A 20,043-nucleotide genomic window follows, 5' to 3' on the forward strand; every position below is an offset into this window, starting at 1 on the left:
CTACCCCCACCCAGCCCCACCCAGCCCCACCCTCTACCCCCACCCAGCCCCACCCTCTACCCCCACCCAGCCCCACCCATCCCCACCCTCTACCCTCTACCCCCCCACCCAGCCCCACCCTCTACCCCCACCCAGCCCCACCCTCTACCCCCACCCAGCCTCACCCTGCCCACCAGCCCCCAGCCCCACCCAGCCCCCCCACCCAGCCCCACCTCTACCCCCACCCAGCCCCACCCTCTACCCCCACCCTGCCCCACCCTCTACCCCCACCCAGCCCCACCCTCTACCCCCACCCAGCCCCACCCTCTACCCCCACCCAGCCCCACCCTCTACCCCCACCCAGCCCCACCCTCTACCCCACCCAGCCCCACCCTCTACCCCCACCCAGCCCCACCCTCTACCCCACCCAGCCCCGCCCTCTACCCCCACCCAGCCCCGCCCTCTACCCCCAACCCAGCCCCGCCCTCTACCCCCACCCAGCCCCATCCAGCCCCACCATCTACTCCCACCCAGCCCCACCCAGCCCCGCCCGCTACCCCCCACCCAGCCCCGCCCTCTACCCCCACCCAGCCCCGCCCTCTACCCCCACCCAGCCCACCCAGCCCCGCCCTCTACCCCCACCCAGCCCACCCTCTACCCCCACCCAGCCCACCCTCTACCCCCACCCAGCCCACCCTCTACCCCCACCCAGCCCCACCCAGCCCCACCCTCTACCCCACCCAGCCCCACCCAGCTCCACCCAGCCCCACCCTCTACCCCCACCCAGCCCCACCCAGCCCCACCCAGCCGCGCCCTCTACCCCCACCCAGTCCCACCCTCTACCCCCACCGAGCCCCACCCAGCCCCACCCTCTACCCCCACCCAGCCCCACCCAGCCCACTCAGCCCCACCCAGCCCCACCCAGCCCCACCCAGCCCCACCCAGCCCCACCCAGCCCCACCCAGCCCCACCCTCTACCCCCACCCAGCCCCACCCAGCCCCACCCAGCCCCACCCAGCCCCACCCTCTACCCCCACCCAGCCCCACCCAGCCCCACCCAGCCCCACCCTCTACCCCCACCCAGCCCCACCCTCTACCCCCACCCAGCCCCACCCTCTACCCCCACCTAGCCCCACCCTCTACCCCCACCCAGCCCCACCCAGCCCCACCCTCTACCCCCACCCAGCCCCGCCCTCTACCTCCACCCAGCCCCACCCAGCCCCGCCCTCTACCCCCACCCAGCCCCACCCAGCCCCACCCAGCCGCGCCCTCTACCCCCACCCAGTCCCACCCTCTACCCCACCGAGCCCCACCCAGCCCCACCCTCTACCCACACCCAGCCCCACCCAGCCCCACCCAGCCCCACCCAGCCCCACCCTTTACCCCCACCCAGCCCCACCCAGCCCCACCCAGCCCCACCCAGCCCCACCCTCTACCCCCACCCAGCCCCACCCTCTACCCCCACCCAGCCTCTACCCCCACCCAGCCCCACCCTCTCACCCAGCCCCACCCAGCCCCACCCTCTACCCCCACCCAGCCCCGCCCTCTACCTCCACCCAGCCCCACCCAGCCCCGCCCTCTACCCCCACCCAGCCCCGCCCTCTACCCCCACCCAGCCCCGCCCTCTACCCCCGCCCTCTACCCCCACCCAGCCCCACCCAGCCCCGCCCTCTACCCCCCAGCCCCACCCTCTACCACCCAGCCCCACCCAGCCCCACCCTCTACCCCCTACCCCCCAGCCCCCCCCAGCCCCACCCTCTACCCCCCAGCCCCACCCAGCCCCACCCTCTACTTCCCAGCCCCACCCAGCCCCACCCTCTACCCCCCAGCCCCACCCAGCCCCACCCTCTACCCCCCAGCCCCACCCTCTACCCCCCAGCCCCACCCAGCCCCACCCTCTACCCCCCAGCCCCACCCAGCCCCACCCAGCCCCACCCATCCCCACCCAGCCCCACCCAGCCCCACCCAGCCGCGCCCTCTACCCCCACCCAGTCTCACCCTCTACCCCCACCGAGCCCCACCCAGCCCCACCCTCTACCCACACCCAGCCCCACCCAGCCCCACCCAGCCCCACCCAGCCCCACCCAGCCCCACCCAGCCCCACCCAGCCCCACCCAGCCCCACCCAGCCCCACCCAGCCCCACCCTCTACCCCCACCCAGCCCCACCCTCTACCCCCACCCAGCCCCACCCTCTACCCCCACCCAGCCCCACCCTCTACCCCCACCCAGCCTCTACCCCCACCCAGCCCCACCCTCTACCTCCTCACCAGCCCCACCCAGTCCCACCCTCTACCCCCACCCAGCCCCGCCCTCTACCTCCACCCAGCCCCACCCAGCCCCGCCCTCTACCCCCACCCAGCCCCGCCCTCTACCCCCACCCAACCCCGCCCTCTACCCCCGCCCTCTACCCCCACCCAGCCCCACCCAGCCCCGCCCTCTACCCCCCAGCCCCACCCTCTACCACCCAGCCCCACCCAGCCCCACCCTCTACCCCCTACCCCCCAGCCCCACCCAGCCCCACCCTCTACCCCCCAGCCCCACCCAGCCCCACCCTCTACCCCCCAGCCCCACCCAGCCCCACCCTCTACCCCCCAGCCCCACCCAGCCCCACCCAGCCCCACCCTCTACCCCCCAGCCCCACCCAGCCCCACCCTCTACCCCCCAGCCCCACCCAGCCCCACCCTCTACCCCCCAGCCCACCCTCTACCCCCCAGCCCCACCCTCTACCCCCCAGCCGCACCCAGCCCCACCCTCTACCCCCCAGCCCCACCCAGCCCCACCCTCTACCCCCAGCCCCACCCTCTACCCCCCAGCCCCATCCACTACCCCCCAGCCCCACCCAGCCCCACCCTCTACCCCCCAGCCCCACCCAGCCGCACCCTCTACCCCCAGCCCCACCCAGCCCCACCCTTTACCCCCCAGCCCCACCCAGCCCCACCCTCTACCCCCCAGCCCCACCCTCTCCACCCAGCCCCTCTCCATCCAGCCCCACCCCTCCCACCCCCAACTGAATCACCTTAAGGCTGGGAATGTTGAAAGAAACACGAGGCAAAAAGATCCGCTTTTTTCTTTTCAAGGCATCCATTTTATGAATGGAGCCACCCTCCCCCAGTTAAATATTTGGAAATGAAACATCGCCCGTCTCCTCATTGGCTCGAGTCGCGGCGGTGCCCCCCCCCCCACCAGTGACCCCCCCCCCCACCACTAACCCCCCCCCTCTACCAACCCCAACCCACCGCTCCCATTGGTCGGCGCCCCCGAGCCAATGGGAGGGCTCTGGTGGGGCGGGGCCATGCACGACAGATAGACAAATAATCCCTGGTGGGCAGTGTGGAACTGTTGTTCCTACCTGTATTATTCATCTCACTATACTATACATCGCAGGTATGATGATCGTTTAGTTGCATCCGTAGTCTCACAAATAGGTGAACATAGTTCCTGCAGCCATTACATTCGTAACGATCCCGAATAGCCGGAGGAGGCTGCTTACGCCGCTACTGGTTGAGTACATGGGGCTGGGTGGAGCGATCTGGGAATAGCAGGCGTTGTGCGGTGACCAGGAGATGGCAGTAGATAGACGGATTATTGTATCTATCTGCATGGAGTTTTGCATGTGTTATCCTGTCGTGTGCGTCTTTTCTCTGTTTATCTACAGTGTTACTGCACGCTCATCCATGAATTGGCTAAACATCCCTGTGTAGCAGGACCCTCAAGCAAAATAATCTTGAGCCTCATCGAGGCTTTCGTGGACAAATGCATAGCATTGTCTAACGTATTAACTAATCAGACGCCAACGTACGAGTCCAGCAAGCCGCGAGTGTGCTCCTTCCAGCTGGCATACCACCAGGCGAGGCGGCAGCGCCAGGCGTCGCGAGATGGAACAGTCCTTGTGGCACCATCAGCATCCAGCGCGGCTGAGGCGGCACGTTCCACCGAAACACCGACGACATTGATGGCATCACGACGATGACATCGAAAGTGAATTCCAGGAACAGTGTTCTCCAGAAACTGACAAACGGCAACCTCCAGCACTCTCGCGACCCAGTCTCACACCGTCACACGGTTGCGGAGGAGACTGTCCCGGTGCAACACGCACGACCCACGCACGAACGAACCCACGCACACAAAACACGAATGCTAAAATAAATCCTGCAGGACATCACGGGGACCTGGACATCATCTGCCAACTATATCAGTGAAACGGAGCGATGAATACGGAGACACAAACACGGGTGCATTATGCAAGATGCCCAATGCATCGAGACATCCCACAAAATCATGAAAATGGAGGTCAGAGAGCTCCGCCTCAGAAGACCCCTCCATCATCCACACAAACACACCACTGTGGAAGGCTACGGAGGAGTGTAATGAACAATAATTTGGGATGACCTTGGAGAACCTGGTTCCTTTAGTACAGCTCCGCCTCCTCCTTCCAGGCGCTGACTGCAAACGGAGACTGTTGTGACCTCTGCATTGAGGACCCCTGGGTCTGTCTGTGTGGGGAAATTGCACATGTGATCAGAGTAAGAAAAAATGTCACTTTTTAAATAAAAATATTGTATTAGCTGTAATGGATACACTGCATTGCTTATTTATGCTATCAGTTGGCATTAAGTGCCATATTCGACAGCCTCAAAGATTCTTCCTCACCGGCCAATGTGTTTTTGGACCCGGCCCCAAATGGGCGAATGAGATCCCACGGCAATTCGGGACCAGCTGTGTTTACAACAAATCGTGGGCCGATGTTTTTGTCCCAGTCCGCAACTGCACGTGACTCACACAGACGCATAGACTCACACAGAGAGCCGTGACTTACATAGAGACCCATACTCACACATGGCGGGGGTGGCGAGGGGGGGGGGGCGATCGCGAATTAGCAAGCATTTTAAACAGGGCCCGACATCAAAGTAAAAAAACAATTGGTGGGGGCAGTGCGACGCTGCTCGAGCCCCGCGCGTCGCTGGCGGCCCCGTGGCGGACCCAGGTCCTGGATTCGTGGCTTTAGTTTTGGAGCGATGGGGAGCGGTGATGTCGCTGCTGCTGCTGCTCATGCCGCACGTGGAGACATCGGACAGTGGGGGGAATTCCCCACCCCACTCCCCACACTCCCCCCGCTACCCCCCCCCACCACCACTCTTCAACCTCATCAGACGTTGTTCCGTGCGGCATGTGGAACGCGCCCGATATCGCGCAAAGCTGCACTGGTGGTGGGGAGGTCGAGCTGCGCGGGTCTCCTTCGCTCACCGATTCAAAACGGATACGGTCGCGGTGGGGGAAGTAACGCCCCCTCCTCCTCCTCCTCAACGCGAAGGGCTTCGTAGGGGGGGGGGACCCACCTCCCCTCCCATCCACCCCTCCCTCACCCCCTACCCCCACCCCCTTCCCTATCTGTGCGGGGTGCGGTTCTCGGGGGGGCTTTGCGGCGCGATGAATGATTCACCAAGAACCGCGATACGGGACATTAAACGCCTCTCGCTTATCGCGCCCAGCAGCCAATTCAAACACTCTCACACTTTGTACTTTCAGCGACGCGGGTGGGGGGGGGTCGCGACCTTCTACTGCGGCGCGGCTCCATTAATCACACGCAGCCCCCTCCCCCGCGGACAAACACGGGACCCCTGGACCCCTGGGCCCCTGGACCCACGGACTCGGAGGCGGGATCCGGCCCGGCAGCGCGCAGGCACGGAGCTTCACGCGTCTTCATGAGGGGCTTCGTGAGTCTTCACGAATCTTCGCAGCCCACTGAAGCATGTTGTGAGAACTCGAGGAGAATCCCCTGCCCATGCACGGTCCCCACACCACTCCGGCTCCCCAGAGATTTCTGGTGGTGGGGGTTGGGGGTTGGGACTTTCTCACCTGGGCCCCGAGGAGAGGATTGGAGGATGCCGTGGAGTGGTGGATGTGTTTCTCCTGCGCCTCTCCCCGCTGCTCCCGTTTCCGCCGCCACCGTCGCGGGGCGGAGGGATGGCGAGGGGCTTAATTGGGCCGAGATGAGGCTGCGATCTCCCTTCCCCCGCGCCGCAGTTTGGAGCAACAATCGAGCGCGTGGCGTTTTAAACAAAGCTATTATTGCCTAATTAGCGCTAACGATCTCACACTAAGCGGAGCAGAAAGCCGAGATAATGGAGGTGAAAGCGCGCGAGCCACGTCGCACAGGCGCGGGTTGAACGCGACCGCGTTCATGACTGCTCCCAATTAGCGCTAATTACCCGCGGCGCGGACACGTGTTTGGTAGGAGAGGGGGCGCGATGGAGCAGCGGGAGAGTGGAATCACTCATCCCCCCCCTTGTTTTCCAGTGGTCTGCATGAACCACCACCCGCGCCTGTTGATTGATAAACTCGTGCGCGTCGGGAAAGTCCTCGGCTGTACCGTGAAGCCTGGAGTGATGACACCCGCCCTGTCACCTGTCGCGACACGTGTCGCCTGTGACAGGTCAGCTCTTGCACGTGACTTGGCGCACACCGCCTTTCATATGTCGCATATCACGTGACATCTGTAATATGTCAGGCTAAACATGCTTTCCGGCACACGTGACCCGCAACATCGAAACTGTCATCATGTCACTTAGACATCACAGCCCACGCGTCACCCATCACACAAGACCTGTCACTTGTCACAGGTCACATGTTACTTGTCAAACGTGCCCCTGTCCACTATTTGTAGCCTGCCCGGTGCCTGTCGCCTGTCCGAGACAAGGGGCACGAGCAGCACTGCACGTGGCTCGGTCCAGCAACTGCGCCTGACAGCACCGTTGGGTCACCTGTGTCGTCACCTGTGTCGACCACAATTAAAGTCGTGGGGATGCAGCGTCGGCGGTAGGCACAGCAGGGCATGCATGGAACAGCAACGTCACAAGAAAGATAGACACGGGGGCAGCCAGGATCGTGATCATTCTGTAGGCGGGCGCGTGGGTAGGCGCGGTGTTGGAGAGGGACGGGGGGCAACGGGGAGGCGCGGGAGTCCACGGAGCCGGGTCCCCCCGCCCAGGGGCCAGGCGGGGTCAGGTGCATGGGGGACCAACGGCGAGAGTCGCTTCGTCAGAGCTGGGTCCTGTTCCTCGATTGGCCGAGTTCCCGCACCCTCTCCCTCCCCCGGACCAGGCGCGACTCAATAAAGCGGAGTCTCGAGACCCGGGGCGGAGCGCCCAGGGGCCCAGGGACACCGACTCCACGGCGAGCTCACAGACGATAAGGCAGACTCACAGACATACTCACTCACACACACACCGATAGAATCAGAGATATATATATTCGCTGACAAGGGTAGAGACGCACATACAGCAGACATCTCTGTGCGGAGGATCAAAGTGCAGGGCAAGGACATCCACTGTCGATGTGTGTCGCTTTGTGCCTGGGAGGCGGCTTACAGAGTCTACATTTTGAGACCTCTGTGAGTCCGAATTCGCTAGGTCAGAAACGAAACGAGGATCTGAGACTCACGGGGAAAGTGAGGCTCTGGGCTGGCTCTTCAACTCATCGCCAATCTCGTGCATAGGGAACCACCCAGGAGCGGCCCTACACGAAGAGTGCCCTTCGCCTGGGTCCCTGCTCCCTCCATGAGGCGCGCACGGGGCCCTCCCGGGGCCCTGCTCCGGGACGCGGTGGTGTCGTTTTTCCTGCTGCTGCTGCTCTCCCGCTGCACACACGCTGCCTTGCCGCTGCCCGCCGCTCCAGCGGACGACGTCTACGAGTACGCGTACAGCTGGCAGGGCGACGCGCAGGCCGAGGACTCCGAGATCTCCGCGGGCCCTGGAGGATGGACGTGGGGTCCGGCCTTCCACCCGCGGCGGCCGGCGTGCGTGCCCATCCCTCCCGAGCTGCGGCTGTGCCACGGCATCGGCTACGCGTCGATGCGCCTCCCCAACCTGCTGGACCACGACAGCATGGGCGAGGTGCTGCAGCAGGCGGGAGCGTGGGTCCCGCTGTTGGCTCGGCGCTGCCATCCGGACGCGCGGCTGCTGCTCTGCGCGCTCTTCGCGCCCGTGTGCCTGGCGCGGCCCGTGGCGCCGTGCCGCGCGCTCTGCGCGTCCGTGCGCGCCGCGTGCGCTCCGCTCATGGACGCGTTCGGCTTCCCGTGGCCCGAGATGTTGCGCTGCGAGAGATTCCCGCTCGATCGAGATCTCTGCATCGGCCTCCAGTTCCAGTCCAAGGGCGGGCAACACGCGGCGCAGCCGGGTAGGAGGCGCGGCATGGGCGCACAAAGGGGACGCGGGGAGAGCCGAGGGTATACTGACAGGTGCAGGGCTATAGGGCTATAGGGCAGACGGGTACACGCGCACACATTGGACACATGAGTGAGTACACGCGCTGTTAGCGAGCGACTCATAAGGCGAGAACAGAGCACGAGGAGCTTGTGTAGCCAGCACCACTTCCCACACCGAATCGGGTACTCTTCTAAGGCTTAGTCGACATTGGAGAGGCCCATGCATAATTCTGATTACACTCGTAGGTGACGTTATCCGTGATCTTAAATTGACGTCGGGCCGCCGGTTTGTCGCGCAGCACGCTCGCACAGCCACTGGGCTACGAGGAACGGGCACACGCACAGCCACGTGGACTCGCCCACGGGCACGCGTGGGAACAGAGATGGGGACAGGGACACGGGGGTCAGATATTTCGGAGGGGCACAGCGCGGACGGGGGCCAGAGACGGGGTCAGGGGTCCCGTGTGGTGACGCGCTCCCTCACCACGGAGACATCGCCCCAAGATCTCGAGTGACAGTGACGCTACCCTTTGCCCCCCTTGTTCCCCCATGGCCCCTAACTACCGTGCCCTCATGCCCCCCCCACCTCACTCGGATCCCGTGCCTCCTCCCCTCAGCCTCCGAGCTCTGCCCGCAGTGCGAGAGCGACGTCCTGCCCGACACCATCGCGGATCTGTACTGCGCCAGCGAGTTCGGTGAGACGAACGCGGAGCAGCACGCGGACTCTGGGTCCTCCTGGGTCCTCCGGTTTTTCCATCCACATTTAGAAACATGCATTTAGATTATTCTGCTGCTATACATGTCCACATGATGAGCCACTTCGTTGAGCTATGATTTGAGGCCAGATCGCTTCTGAAAAAAACACTCTATATATTTGTTGTTTTTTAAAGTGATTTGTTTACCTTTCCTAACTTAACACGCCTATTGTGTCGTTGCTTTGTTTGTTGTTGTGAGGTTCGGACCCGCCCCTTACTGGACCCGTGTGAAAAAGAGACTGATTCTGATTAATCCCCGCGCCTCAACACCCCCCGCCCCTCCTCCCTCAAGTCGTTGTTCTCGAACTCTCGAATCGCACAGCAGGAGATGGGCAGAGGGAGATGCGCTACGGAATGCGGCGATAATGGGATGAGAAGGGTGGTTATGGGGCGTTCTGCTGCGACGATGGAAGGCTGGAAGTCGCTGTCGGAAATGAGAGCGATGATTGGGCCTTCGGATGCAATGTCACGCGCCTCTGAAACGGATCTTTCGAAGCTCAGGGTTAGTGGATCACGCAGAGACTTGTGAAACTGCCGCACGCGCTGGGCTGTAAGGTGCTCGGCACAACACGTGGGTTCGTGCGTTCCAGTCGTGTGCGTGGTGATTTTTTTTTACTTTGGAATTCAGTGCCCTCTTTAAACGAAGCCAACCATTCATTTTGCCAAACATGCCAATGCAGGACCCTCGAGAATAAGAATCTTGAGACTCGTGGAGAATTTCCGAGAGGAGCAGTCGCGCATCAGCCGCTTTGTATTGGCTTTAGCGTCACACCGGACGGGTGTGGAGGCCCCACGACTTCGCCGATTCTGGTGGTTATTTCGTAAACGATCGGCACGAGAGTAATAGCGACGCAAAACTTTCGTCTGGCACATAGGATGAAACCAACTCGCCCTGTGTGGGCCCGAATCTTCTAAACTACCGTACTGATGTAAAGGTTGTACAACTACAGGGATAGACGCACCTGTGCTAAACTTGAGTTATCTGGACCTTCTAGAAGTTAATTAGAATTTGCACCATGCGTCTCTCTGCGTGAGATAGTTCCTCGGCTGCGCCGCTCCTCCCCCTCCTCGCGGGGGGAGACCCCCCCGTCCCCCTCCCCTCCTCCGCTGGAGTTGTCTCTGACAAAGGCCCCGCTGGAGTTGTCTCTGACAAAGGCCCCGCTGTTGCCGCACAGAGGCCCTCGGCTCCGGCACGCGGAAGAGGCCGCGACTCCATCACCTCCATCCCAGGAAGCGCAGAGAGTTGCACGAGGGAGAGAGACGCGGCTTTGTGCTTGGGAGGGTGTGCCCGGGTTTAGGGGAGGGCGGAGGGAGATGAGGAGGGGGGGTAGACGGGTCTCTTGTTCCCTTACTCCTTCGCTTTAACAGGGAGCAAGGAGGTCAATGAGATTCTCTGCCCACTCAGTATTATGTCCCGGGGACATTTGAGGGTCAAATTAAATAATCATTTACATATTTAGGGTAAGCATCACCATCGTTAGAATCATCATTCTCATTGTTATCGTGTGGGTTTCCACAACGCCTTTTTCAAATGCCGCCATGAAGACGCTTCCAGCCACCGAGACTCCTTCGCCCCTCCCCCACGACCACCTGTGGCTGCTTGCGACTTCCCGTGCCCGTCCATGACCTTTCGTGACCGTCATGGCTTTTAGTGATGGTCTCTGACCTCGCAAGATCTTCGTTACCTCCCACGTCCTGTGCCCACCTGCGATGTGATCTCCTTGGGAGTTCGTCCATGGCATTCCTTACATTTGCGATTCCCCTGAGCCCACGACTTCCGGTGACCACCCATGACCTGCCGTGCGCGCACGTGCCCCCTCGTACTAGCATTGACCTGCCCCCACCTGCCGTGCCCTCCCGTACCTACAGCCCTGAGAATGCGCATCAAGGAGGTCCGTCGCACCGAGCGGGACCGCCGCGTCATCGGGAGCCGCAAGAGGCGGCGGATCCTGCGCGCGGGGCCCCTGCGGCCCCGGGACCTGCGGCGCCTCGTGCTGACGCTGAAGAACGGGGCGCGCTGCTCGTGCCCGCAGCTCGATGCGCCTCGCGGGGCCGCTCCCCTCCTCGTCATGGGTCGCCGCGCGGGGCATCGCCTCTTGCTCACGGCCGCCTTCCGCCTCGACGGCGGTGGCGGCGGGGCCGCGCGCGCCGCGTTGCGCCGTCTCAAGGGACACGCGTGTCCCGCGCTCCACTCGGCGCTCTGAAGGAGGACCCCGATGGCACGACCTCCGCTGTGGGTGCCTCTGCAGTCACGGCCAAGCCGTGGACAATTAGTAGCACGGTCGGTGCGTGACGTCTCTTGCCGATTGTGTCTCGCGGTGCTTCTGATCTCTGGATCGTGTTGCTTGATCTGCAGAACGCAGAATAAATTTGATTGCACGCGACTCGCGCCTCACTATCGTCACCCGTGCGCACGCCTTTGTTTACAGACATTGGTCAGGGTCCCAGTGAGAGGTCCCCACAATAGGTTGACCCCCGGCGGCTCAGTATTTCTGACATGGTCGTGACGAATCCCCTGAGCCGGCACCGCGGATGCCGGGTTCCGGCCGCCCGTGATCAATCCGGGTTCTCAGTCGTGGCGAGGTCACCACGGACGACTGCATAAAAACCCATCGCACAAAATTCGTGTGGGTTTTTTCCCTCTCCATCTTAATTCGGCAAAACCACGATAAACGCGGCGTTCGGAGTGCTCCGCGACCAGCACAGCACTTCGTCCATAACCAGCGAGACAGACGCCCCCCAGGGAGAGCCACTCCACCAGGCCTCGTCTCTACACGTGCATTGTGGAGCCCTGCGGCGGGAGGGGGAGAGGAGGAGGAGGGGGGGCTAGAGGGAGGGGGAGGGGGTGGCGGGCGCGCGCGACTCCCGCTGTCCCGCGGGCTCCGCCGGTCGCGTCCCGTAATCACGCCTCGTTATCCCCGGCCCGACCCCGCGACGGGGTCTCCCTCACGCCAAGCTCAGCTGATTTAATGAGGCCGGGCTAGAGTAGCTCTCTCTCCCTCCCTCCTCCTCCCCGCTCTCCCTCCCCGACTCCCACGCGCGCGTGTGTAGTTGAGATGTAGCCGTTGTATCCGTGTCGGGGCTGTCTCCTCGACTCCACGCGTCTCCCTGATCCCCTCCCTCCCCCAGCTGCTCCTGCTTCCTCTCCTCCTACTCTTTCTCCACACACCCTTGCTGTGCCCAGTCGTGCCTCAGCTCTCACAACACAACGAACGCATTCCACTCTAGCCGCTCCCTCCTTCCCGCTGCCCCCCCGCTCCTCCATCCTCCCCACTCTTCTCCATCCTCCCCACTCTCTTCCATCACCCCCACTCTCCTTGCTCTTCCCCACTCCTGCGCCCCAACTCTCCGCGGTCCTCATCGCCGTCACCTGTGGACGGCAGACGACAACGGGCTGTTGATGTCTGGAGGCAGCAGTAGAAGTAGAACAGCCCAATCAGGTGCAGCAGCATCAGAAGAAGCAGCAGTGCAGGAAAGCGGAGTCACATGCAGCTGCTGATGCTGCTGCTGAGTAAATTTGGTCCCTGAAATGAAACATAAATCTTCTTTCCCTCCTGCAGCGACTCCCTAACTATAATTGTTTGCCAGGTAAGGCCCACTGAGTCATTTTCAGAAGCGACCTGGCCACAAATGATAGCTTAACGAAGCGGCGTATCGCGTGGAAATGTATCGGCGCCAATTACTCCAAACGTATGTTTCTCAGCGAAAAAGTCAAAATAGCAGGCGTCAGGTTCGGGATCGAACCCACGACCTCCTGTATAGCAGGCGAGGTAGTTAACATCTCCTAGCTACCGTGGCGCTCCCCTAAACAAACACAGGGGGCAGGCCTGCCCCCCTCCTCTCCCGTACCGTCAGCAGCAGACAGATGCCAAGTAACCAGGGAACAGGAACTCGGGACCACGGATCAGACGGCAGGATTCACGCAGACCAAGAACCACTCCCCCAATCATCGGCACACAATCATGAGCGTCGTGGTGGAGAATATAGCAACAGGAACACGCAGACGATGCGCCTCCTTCACACAGCCGTCTGTGTTGACACATCCCATCAGCCACACGGCCTGTAAGTGTATCGTTACAGCAGCGTTGGTTAAACACAAACTGTGGACTGGTTTCGACATTTAGTGTCGCATCAGCAGAGTCAGGCGTTGCGTGAATCCAGGCTGGTGACGTTCCGGCCCTTTATAGGCAGCGCCAGAGAGCGGCACTGCTCAGTTGGAGTCACGGCTCTCACCTTGACGGAGTCCCGAGGAGGAACCCTTCACCCAGAGAGACGAGATTCTGAGGTTTGATTTGGGCACAGTCCCAAAAACCAAAATCGTAAGCGGCCAGCCATAGACGGCACCCTTTATCCGAGTTGTAGGAGATAACAGTGTAACGCGTGTCTGTAATAGAGCGACATTATTATTGTAAGAGCTGCGGTAAAGAGACGACGATGGGAGGTAATTCCAAATTGAAGCGAATTCTAAAGCGGAGCAGTGCGAGGAAGATTCAAAGGGAAGAGTGAGGTGACCTGGCAGGGTGGTGAGTTCATGGGTGGGTGACTGGGTGAGTAAGCCCAACAAAATGACAAACGTGCCATGGTCATCATCAACTATGATGGACGAACAAGAGAGAAGCGGATGAGTGCGTGAATAAGTGTGCGCATGAGTGGGTGGGTGAGTGAGTGTGTTGGTGGGACCTGCAGTGAGGTGGTTCAACAGTATGGTTGAGACGAAACAGTGGATATACCGAGTTCTCAACAAGGGTGGAGAAATCAATGGATGGCTGTGGGGTCCTAGAGGAGGCGAGGGAGCTGCAGGAGGGGGGGGAAAGCAGGAGGAGGGGGGTATGCGGATAGGGGCGCCCAGGTGCGTCGGGGCGAGCGGAGGGCAGGTGCGGCAGGGTCACGGGGACGAGCTCTCCAGCACGGAAACTGCGCGGTGTTTTAACGCAAATTCCGCGACCCGTTTTTTGTTCTTCTTCTGGCGATAATGAAAACAGCGGAATAAAGAAAATAAACTCCAGCCGCTGTTTTACGATCCTGGCGAGACCGAGACTTCAGCCTCGGCGCTTCAAAGCCGCCGCCTCGGTGGCTTCACGGGACAGGAAACCAGCAAGCCGCGGGGAGAGAGGAGACACAGGTGGGAGACTCAGGTGGGAGATTAAGGGTGGGGGGAGACTCAAGTGAGAGATGACCCCAGTGACAGCCAATCACCCATTATTGGAAGTGGCCACACGTGCCCTGCACCACAAGGCATGAGTGTCACCGACAGCTCACACTTCGTGCTCGTGTGGAGTTTGTAAACATCGTCGCTCGGGTCACCCCACCCTGTTGTGTGCCGTGCCGGCCTTCATAGGTGCTCGCTGACAGCACTTGCCCCAACAGTCGGTTAGGAAAATCACGGGGGATCTTTTTGTTTTCCTGTGGGTGTCTCTGCGTTGTGGCTGAGACGGTGTTTGAGCAGGAGGGGCCCCCGAGTCTCGCGGCTGCCCTCATTCCTGGGCGGGCCGAGCCCCGCGATTGTTTTCCGAAGCTGCCCCATAAATCCGCGTGCGTCCGACCCCAATGAGCCAAAGACAGCATCGTCTCGGAATGAAAACACGATTCCTCCATTCCTGGGAATCGGAGCACAATCCGAGACCTCCACGGCCCTCCTCGGGCACCGCTGTGAGAATGGATAAACACGGGGGGAGGTCGGGCGGGGGACATCGCCCACATCCCCGCCCCCCCTCGTGGGGATTCCGATCGTCCCCTCGCCCTGCTCCGACACCCTTGGCCATCCCGCGGGATCTCGGCGAGCACTCCCATGGGAGAGGGGAGCAGCGGAGGCCGAGATTGAGAGAGCACGGGACAGGGGGATCAGGAGGGAGCAGCATATACGGGTGAGTAGAGGGCAGGGGGGGCAGGGGGATCAGAAATTACAGGGGGAGCAGGGAGGCTTAAACCAGTAGGCTTCCTAACAGCCCTAAGAATTGGAGTGACGTTTCTAGACCTCTCACCCGCACCCGTAAACGAGACTATATCTCCCCAAATACTCCGACCCCTACACTGCCCCCCAACACAATCACGCACTCACCGTCTTCATGATCCTCCAGAAGTCTTGCCCTGCGCCTACCTCACGCCCCCATCATTTCACCATCCTAGCTCTCCCCCCTCGCTTCTCACTCGGCTCCCCTCCACGCGCGCTCTCCGCTCCGGCATTGAAGGCTTTCTACCGGAGCCCCGAGTCGACCTTCGCTCTGTGGGAGGTATCTTCCTCGGCTCTCTCGACACCCCCCCCCCCCCGTCGCTCTCTTAAGTCCAGGTTCATCGGTTTCCCTTTCGCGATGGCTGCATCTTTCTGTCAGCAAAGTGAATGAACCAAGGAATACACGCGCCTCCTTTTCCCAAGGTGGCTGCCCATGCCCCACTGTTCTGTGTCAGCATCTTCAGATGCTGCTTTTGCCTTGAGATGCCAGGTAAATACAAACAGCAAATTTCTCGACTTGCATTCATCCAAACACACTCTAATATAGGCACCAAGTTCACTCACGCATCAATTCACTCATACACACAGATACTCGTGCATCCATTCACTCACACACATATTCACGCACGCACTCATTCGCTTACACACTCACACGTGCACTCACACGTTAACGCACTCGCCTAATGATTCACGCGCTCTCATCTGGAGTCCGCGAGACAGCGGCCAGCGGTCCCTCCAACAGTGCCCGCTTCAGGAACAGCGGGGAGAAGTGGGGGGCGGGGCGGTGGGGGTGGCACCACGTGGGCGTCGCGGGGGTGCGGAGGGCGAGGCACGGGGTAGCGTGGCGCCTTGCCATGCAGCCTGCCGCGTGCACACACACAGACAGATACACACAGATACATTCACATGGAGATACATACACATAGGGATACACTCACAACAGCAGCCGCCATTCTTCACTTAGTGTCGGTGACATCATCACAGCGCGAGTGCCAGGCTAGGTCCACTTTATGGTCACGTGACCTATCCATCCGAACAGCAGCTGCTACATGCCAACGTCGTCTCGCCTGACAGATTAGCTCACTGATGGAACTGTGTCCAGATCTTTCAAAGATCTGTGAGTTCCTCACATAATCTAGCCTGGTTCAACCCAGGATGAATCGTAGGCAGGCCAGCCTGAATGTTTCGAACCAGCACAGATATTTCTTTAAAGGGCTCCATGTTAAGAAAGCGTTGTGAAGATACAGTGGTGCATAACTATGGCCGAGAATATCTGGAGCTTCGTAAGGAGCAACAGGCCAGGTAGCTTCTACGCTATGTTATGCACTCGTTTTAAAAAATAATGCTGGTCGACTGATGCAAAGTGAGACCTCTGCTGCCAAACGGGAGCTGGCTATAAGCACCACTGGTCATTCAGTGTTTAGTGGGTGGAGTCTTTAATGACATAAAATAACCAGGCAGGTTTCTTTATTTTGGTGGGGCTGATGTTAAGACACCACCCCTTCTTGACACACTCCAGATGCAGCAGCAGAGTCTTCCACTGTTTCTCAGAGCATTCGCAGATCGTCAGCATATGTAATACGGTTGACCAGTAGGGAGCCATCCCTTGACCACACCTGGCCATCGGTCAGCTTCCCATTGTGTCTGTACCATATGGAAATTCCTGTGGCACAGCCATATAAAGCGCCTTGAACTACGTGATAATACAAATAATACAATGTTAATTCGTGAAGGGGCCACCGCAAGGTGTAAATAAAGTGGCTCTGACTCTCAATGGCACCGCTGTATCCAGGCCTGCCCACCACCATCAAGATCGTGAATGACTGTGAGCATAGGATCGTGGACCCCAAAAATACGAACTTTAATACAAAGCCGTGGCCTCCTGATGATGTCATCAGCCTTGACCAGGTCAATAAAACGAAATGTTGGCCACGTTGGAAATCCCTGCACCTCTGCTGTAGCAAACGGACAAAAAAAATGCGTCTGTACAGGACAATCTTGGCCTGAAACCACATCCTTGCCAGAACCGATCCCAGAACACTGAGGAGAGAAATGCCCCGGTGAGTTCTGCAATCTCCTTTCTTGAAAATTAGGGACTACCAGGGCTTAATTCTAGACATTTTAGTCATATAACGGGCAGCCTGCCACACGATTGGCACCCTGCCTCTTCACTTGGGAGGTCATCTCTGCCTGCGCTTAACCTGGTCTCGAGCTCTGGATTGTTATTTGCAATTTCTCAGCAGATGGCACATTAGCGAGCCACTCAGTCACTCACAGGGGGTGGCTATTCCCCCCAATATTCGAGGCACAGCAGCCCTAGCAGGGTCAATCTCACCTTACCCCATGATATTTGGGTTGAGGGGTTTACCCTACACCAAGATATCGCAGAAATGCTCAGCAAACCTGCAGGCCTGTTCCTGGCGGTCAGATATTTGTTTATATCAATGATGATAGATGTGACGCTACAAGTTACTTTTTCTATGGAATAAAAGAGTGATTCATGCTCACAACTTGTTATTGCAGTTTCCATCTCCTCATTTATGACCACCACTCATTTGTCTAGCGTGACACGGCTCTCCAAGCTTCTGAACACATGCTGCAGTAACCCTCCCTCTTCTCAGTCATGGGACGTTGTCGATGGTGAGTGGGTCTGCGGCTTTCTATTAGCTAGATGGAACACCTCCTTCATCAGCCAGGGTGTCTGGGGAGGTCTGGACTGCATATACAATGCAGCCATAGCAGCTATATGAGCCATAGTCCTGAACTTCACCAATTTCCTGTCGGCATCAGGAAGAGGGGGAATGACGACTACTCTAACTACCTACAAGCGATGGTGAAATTTTCGTTTGCAACATTCACCAGCGAGCCTATACCAGGCTCTTATGGTTTTAATTGGGGTCCTAGGTGAACGCGCCCCATCACAATTGAAGAATGGCAGGCGCATTTTAGAGATGACAAAGCCGATGGTCAGTGGGCTGACCAGCTGCACAGTAGGTCCTGGTGTCAAGGACATTGGCCTGCATTCGCTGTTGTTCCGTCACTATATAGTCCACCAATTATTCTTACTTTGACCCGGCATCCACCCATAATGGCGTGTGGATGTGGCGATGCTGGAACACCGTGTTTGTGATTATAAGCCCATTGGCTGCAAAAAAACTAAATTAATTTTTTTTTTATTTTACTATGGTGAGGCCCACTGAGCTATATAGCTCTTTTTCAGAAGCAACGTGGCCACAAATGATAGCTCAAGGAAGTAGCTTATCATGTGGAAATTTATTAGCACCCAAAAATTTGGAGGGAAAAACCAGAGTACCTGGAGAAAATCCACGTGACCACGGGGAGATAGACATGCACACTCCAAATATACAGACGTCGGCATCGGGATCGAACTCACGACCACCTGTATACCAGGCGAGGTAGTTAACATCTCGACACCATGGCGCCCCTAGAAGCCTAGCAGACTCCAGATATACACAATCAGAGACACAACAACCGCTATTCACCACTAAGTGGCGGTGACGTCACCACGACGCATGTGCCAGGTTATGTGCCCCTTGAGGCCACGTGAAGTGTCGAACGCCCGCTGGAAGGAGTTTATGGGGCAGACCCAGATGCGACAGGTCGACTGACTGAGACGACTGGCTGATGCACCACCTGTGCCGCCTACTGTGCCAACTTGCTGTGCTTTAGCCACCCAGCGCTCCGCTCGTTGTTGTGAGCGTTGCTCCTCCGTCCTCCGTTGTTGTTGGAGGGCGACTGCCTCAAACTGCCCAGTAGCGTCCTTCATGAGCCTCCTCCACAGAGGCCGATCTTGACACCGCTGGTACCAGTCATCGGCAAGTCCACTCAGCTCCACATCATCCTGTACCACATCACTCCATCTCTTGTCTAGCCCGTGCCGCGCCCGTTTACCACCCTCGACCCGGCCGAACAAAAGCTGTTTAGGCATGCGGTGGCTGGGCATGCGGGCTACATGGCCCAGCCAACACAGCCTTGCCTGCCAGAGGAGCTCACCGATGGGACTTTGTCCAGATCTTTCAAGGATTTGTGAGCTCCTCACACAATCCAGCCTGGTTAATCCCAGGATGGATCATAGGTAGACCAGCCTAAATGTTTCTAACCGGCGAAGATGTTCCATTAGGGGGGTCCACGTTTCGCAAGCGTAGAGAAGGGAGGGAATGACTGTGGCCGAGAGGACCTGAAGCTTTGTGCGGGGCGACAGACCAAGTAGCTTCCGCACAGCGTTACGCAACCGATGAAAAGATAATGCCGCTCGACTGATTCAGAGTGAAATCTCTGCTGGTAAACCGGAGCCGGTCATGAGCACACTGCCCAGGTATGGAAAACTTTCCACTCTCTCCACAACTGCCCTATCACCAATTGGGAGTTGTGGGGGTGGAGTGTCCGAAGATAGAAAATACCCAGGCAGGTGCTTCGTTTTGGTCGGCTGATGGTAAGGCCCCACCTCTTAGTGGCAAGCTCCAGGTTCAGCAGCAGCGCCTCAAACTCCTCCACTGAGTGAACAGCAATTACCAGGTCATCGGCATACATACTATGGTTGAGCAATAGGGAGCCATCCCTTGACTGCACCCGGAAAGAGATCAGCCTCCCATTGTATCTGTACCAGATGGAAATTCCTCCGGTACAGCCATTGAAGACTTCCCGAACTACGTGGTCGAAATTAATGTTAAATAATGTGGGAGCCAGAGGACATCCCTGTCGCACCCCAAGGTGTACAGGGAATGGCTCCGACTCCCGGCCACATAGTTTTACCCGGACCCACTCACCATCATGAAGGTCCTTAATGATCGTGAGCAGAGGGTCAGGGACTCAGAACAACCCAGAGCCCAGGCCTACTGATGGTATCATAGGCCTTGAACAGGTCAATAAAGTAGAGATGTAGGTCTTGTTGGAATTCCCTACACCTCTGCTGTAGCAGACGGACAAAAATATGGCATCTGTGCAGCACTGCCCTTTCCTGAAACCGCATTGGGGCTCCGCAAGCCTCTCCTCAGTGTGCCTAGCAAGGCGATGTTGAATAATCCTTGCTAGGACCTTTCCCGGCACACTGAGGAGTGAGATGCCCCTGTAGTTGTTACAGTCTGTGCAGTCCCCTTTCTTAAAGAGTAGGACCACCAAGGCATCCTTCCAGTCC

The 20,043-nt window shown here is 59.3% G+C and overlaps 1 protein-coding gene across 1 annotated transcript; it reads left to right on the plus strand.

Annotated features, from left to right (window-relative positions):
- The first annotated feature begins 7,104 nt into the window (after positions 1–7,104).
- Positions 7,105–11,322, plus strand: LOC144721814 (secreted frizzled-related protein 5-like). The gene is made up of 3 exons (XM_078599737.1): positions 7,105–8,155; positions 8,801–8,878; positions 10,808–11,322. Exons 1-3 carry the CDS (start codon positions 7,537–7,539, stop codon positions 11,140–11,142), a joined length of 1,032 nt encoding a protein of 343 aa, XP_078455863.1. The 5' UTR covers positions 7,105–7,536; the 3' UTR covers positions 11,143–11,322.
- The last annotated feature ends 8,721 nt before the right edge of the window (positions 11,323–20,043 follow it).

The sequence above is a fragment of the Lampetra planeri genome, chromosome 12 (assembly GCF_965212315.1).
Source record: "Lampetra planeri chromosome 12, kcLamPlan1.2.h2, whole genome shotgun sequence".
Taxonomy (NCBI): domain Eukaryota; kingdom Metazoa; phylum Chordata; class Hyperoartia; order Petromyzontiformes; family Petromyzontidae; genus Lampetra; species Lampetra planeri.